The sequence below is a fragment of the Salvia splendens genome, chromosome 13, assembly GCF_004379255.2.
Source record: "Salvia splendens isolate huo1 chromosome 13, SspV2, whole genome shotgun sequence".
Taxonomy (NCBI): Eukaryota; Viridiplantae; Streptophyta; class Magnoliopsida; order Lamiales; family Lamiaceae; genus Salvia; species Salvia splendens.
The window spans coordinates 17878894-17882925 of record NC_056044.1 but is presented as its reverse complement, the minus strand read 5'-3'; the positions used below and the strand labels follow the sequence as shown (position 1 = coordinate 17882925).

At 46.4% G+C, this 4032-nt stretch overlaps 1 protein-coding gene across 1 annotated transcript; it reads left to right on the top strand.

The window, feature by feature from the left end:
* Positions 1-2342: 2342 nt before the first annotated feature.
* LOC121760630 (junctional sarcoplasmic reticulum protein 1-like) lies at positions 2343-3272 on the top strand. Its single transcript, XM_042156271.1, has 2 exons — positions 2343-2916; positions 3034-3272. Exons 1-2 carry the CDS (start codon positions 2343-2345, stop codon positions 3270-3272), a joined length of 813 nt encoding a protein of 270 aa, XP_042012205.1.
* The last annotated feature ends 760 nt before the right edge of the window (positions 3273-4032 follow it).

Here is a 4032-nt window from a genome sequence, read left to right as displayed (position 1 = left end):
GCCAACCAGAGCAGTATGGATCATCCGGTTTCTATCAGCAAGGTTATGGAGGAGGCCGATTTAATCAGAGAAATAACAGGCAGCAAAATGAAAATATAGGGGATATGACGATTCCACATCAGCCCAATGATGTTGTGCGGGAAATATAGGAAACCCAGAAAGAACAGAGAGCCGCATTAGAAATGCTCACGAAGCAGTTATCTCAGGTCACCATGTCACTAGGCGAGCTAAGAGGTAATGATGGGAAGATTCCGGCTACAGCGCAACCTCCAGCAAGGCGAGAGATTGTTAACACAGTCTCTCTGAAATCAGAAGGAGTTTATCAGAGCTCAACTGCATGTTTTCCATCATCCAGGGCAAGTCTTAATGAAAGCCTTGAACCCAGCGCCCTTGATCAAGTCATAGCGAAAAAAGAGTCTAACATAAGTGGACATGGTGCTGAAAAGAGGAGGAGGATCGAAGCAGAAGAAGTAACTAGTGAAGTCCAACCTAGTGATCTTCCCTCAAAGAAAACTGACCTAGGAGTATTTACGCTTCCAATCTCCATCAGAAAAGTTCTAAGGGAACAGGCAATGTGCGACCTAGGAGCTTCCATCAATGTTATGCCATATTCCGTGTATAAAAAGCTTGGTGAGCCAAGGCTAGTAGAAACCGACTTAGAAATACAGCTGGCAGATGGGTCTTGTATTTACCCCTAGGGAGTTCTGGAGAATGAAATCGTCAAGGTGGATAAATTTATGTACCCCGTCGACTTCTTTGTTGTAAAAATGACTGAGCTAGGAGCGGAGGAATCTGTTGGAATCCTTTTAGGGAGACCTTTCCTATCTACAGCCAGCACAGTCATTAACGTTCGCCATGGAACGATGAATTTGGAGTACAATGGAGAGCGACTTACCATTGACAGCGCAGCAAGAAAACCACAAGACAGTGAGAGCATACAATCAGTGGATACTATCAAACCTCTGGAACAGAAAAATATGGAAAATGAACTCTTCATTAAAAAATCCTCCGAGTCCACTGATGATGAAGAACTTGAAAAGAAGGCAGCTGACTGGTTCAAAACAACGATGACTGGGGAAATGAATGATGAAGCCATTGAAAAGGCAATTATGGATTTCTGCAGGCCAACACGACCAACCAAGACGGCAGAAAATATTCAACTAGGAAGAATTGAAAAACCACTGGACAAAGCCGCCCCATTTAGAAAAAAACTGAAGAAAAATCCCACGCCTGTAAGGCAACCACTGTCCTTGCCTAAATTACCGAAATCTCTCCAGGGGCCTGCCCGAACCAACAAGTGAAAAAACAGCCGAACTGAATAGGCAAGGACAAGGAGGGCAGTTGACAAAGGAACTGAGGCAGGAGAAAGAGAAAGTCAAGTGGAAAATAGCAGACCTTATGGAGATGAACCTGAATCGGTGCATACATCCAACTATGGAAGAAAAGGGAGTGACCGACCTCTCCTCAAAAAAGAAAGAGCTCATTGATGAACAGGAGGAGCTACCATCCCAGTGTCAGACCAAACTAATATCCAGGAGGCAGAATCCGAATTGTCCAAACCCTCATACCACCATGGCAACACACCCACCGGAGGCAAACATGCACAAGGGGACTTCCCAATTCGTTTTTTTCAGTGGTAAAGAGAGATAGGGTAAATCCCTATAGAGACAGAACCGAAGCAAGTATAGTGGAAGAAATTCCACTGACCCTGACCAACCTTATTTAGTGAGCAGGTATAGGGAGCGACTGCGTATTCTCGGGAAATCTGCTTGATCAAGTAACATAAATCCAATCTTCAGTCTGATCAAGTGACACCCTAAGGACACCAGTCACTCCCTTGATAGCACAAGTGTAAATATTTCATGTTTTTGTTATTTTTACTACTTGTTTCTTAAGAAAATAAAAAGACAGGAGTAAAGGCAGGAAACTGATCAAATGGCGTTATTGAGTTGAGCTAATTGACCACTTGATCAGTTCAACAAAGGTTGACCAATGGTCACAGTAATTTAATTAATCAAGGACGGGTGGTAATAGGACATGTGCAGTCATTAGAAAGGTGTCAGGCCACACCAATTGTCGCAATAAAGGGACGTCTTAAGGAGAAGGAAGAAGCGTATCAGAGAAGCTAAGCCAGCTGGCACTCTAAAAAGGCGCGACCGTACGTAAGGAACTGCAGAGATCCCAACAGTCTTGTATCAGTGTAATAGGCAGATCTCAGAGCCGTGTTTCATTTTCAACCAAAAGCGACTACAGTGCATTCCCTTTGAATTTCCCCCACACTGATCCAAAATTCCAAACTCTTAGTAAAGCATTTTCTCTACCAGCACTCATTGTCATCAAAGATGTTAATCAAAGAAATTCCCAGTACCGGCACCAACGGTGGCAAGCGGGAAACTTCATCCTTGGTTCATAAAGAAAAGACTAATCCGTCTATGCCAACCACCGCTCCGCCAAAAACCAGCACGACCACTCCAAGTCCAGAAGTAGATGAGGAGACCTTACGGCATCTCGACAAAATCCTCAAAAGTATACCCCGTGAGTTGGACGATGCAGCCGCATTTGCAAAACTTAAGGCTAGACTTGGGATTTCCCGGTCTAAAGCTAAAGCCTCATCCTCTAAGACAACAATCCTGCCTAGTTCTCCCACATCACCACCACCATCTCCCATCCAACCTTCACCTCCGTCTCCTACCCAGTCGATGCAATGCAGTGAGTCAACCTCGGACGTGGAAGGATTAAGGGAAGACTATGGGCAGCCGTTCGCTATACCATCGCCAACAAACGGAGACGGCTCCATTCCAATTCATGAGCCGCATTTGACTAAGGACGGCAACATCAACGATGAAGGGGTGGAGGAATTCCTCCCGTTGTTTGACTATGGGGAAACAGACAAAAAGGAAAAGGAGCCGTTGCGATGTCAGACGCGGTGTATGACGATGGATTAGCTCTTGGGAGGAGCCGAAACCCTAAAAACTTCTGAAAAAAAAAACAAACAAACAAACAAACAAACAGGGGGGCAGAAATTCTGAAAAGTACGGAGGCTGGTGGATGAGGAGGAGCCTCAGATCCAGGATTCTGGAGAGGAGAAGGAGGCTGCTGCAGGCAACCTGGTGAGGGAGGAGAGAAAGAGGAAAGGGAAAGGAAATGTTGTTCCTACTCCCAAGAGAAGCCGCCCCGCCAACTCCGGGGTCGTCATTACCGATGCTTCTACACCAGCTCCACCACTGCCAGGAGATGAAGACAGCGCTTCAGAGGAACAGCAGTTACGCTAGAACCAAATGACCAATAGGCAACAGGGGAAGCATGCAGCATCTCCGCCCACCACCTATTCTCCTCGGCGCGTAGTATTAATCCCGGCTCTTCTCCAACAAATGCTAGAATTTGACGATCCTAAATTGCAGGAGGAGGTTCACAAAAGGGTGACCTCCCAGAAGAGGTTGAAAGTGGGGAAGATGCTACACCAGCCGTCCCTAGAAAAGATCGAGATGAAAGAAAGGTTCACCACCTACATTGCCGGCATCGTATTCGAGTGGCTGCTGGAAGTCGATGAATCCCCTGTGCCGGAGAACCTGGCCAAGGAGTTTTTCACAGCCTTCCGTTTCTCCGGAAGCTCAGACTTAACGACAAAAGTATCTCCTTTAGGGTTTTCGGCCAAGACCAGCTGATGAGCCTCAATGAATTCTCCATCCGGATGGGCCTCTACACAGAACAGCAGGTGACAGAAGGAGTATAGATTGGGCGTGACATCGGTTTCCCTCAGAAGAAACCTTATTTCAGTCAGCAGGCCACCTGGAAAGTCATATGCAGTGGGCGAATCCCTACCTTTACATCCTCTTAATCCCGAGGGGACCGCATTGATGATCCTGCCCTCCATTTGTCTCAGATCTACCTCTCATGCAATCTCCTCGGACAATGCAATACGCTTTCAATCATCACCGTGGCTGAACTCTACTTCATGTGGTGTATGAAAGAGCAGAAGAAGGTCCACCTGGGATTGGTTGGCATATGCTTTCAATCAAATCGCCACCCGCA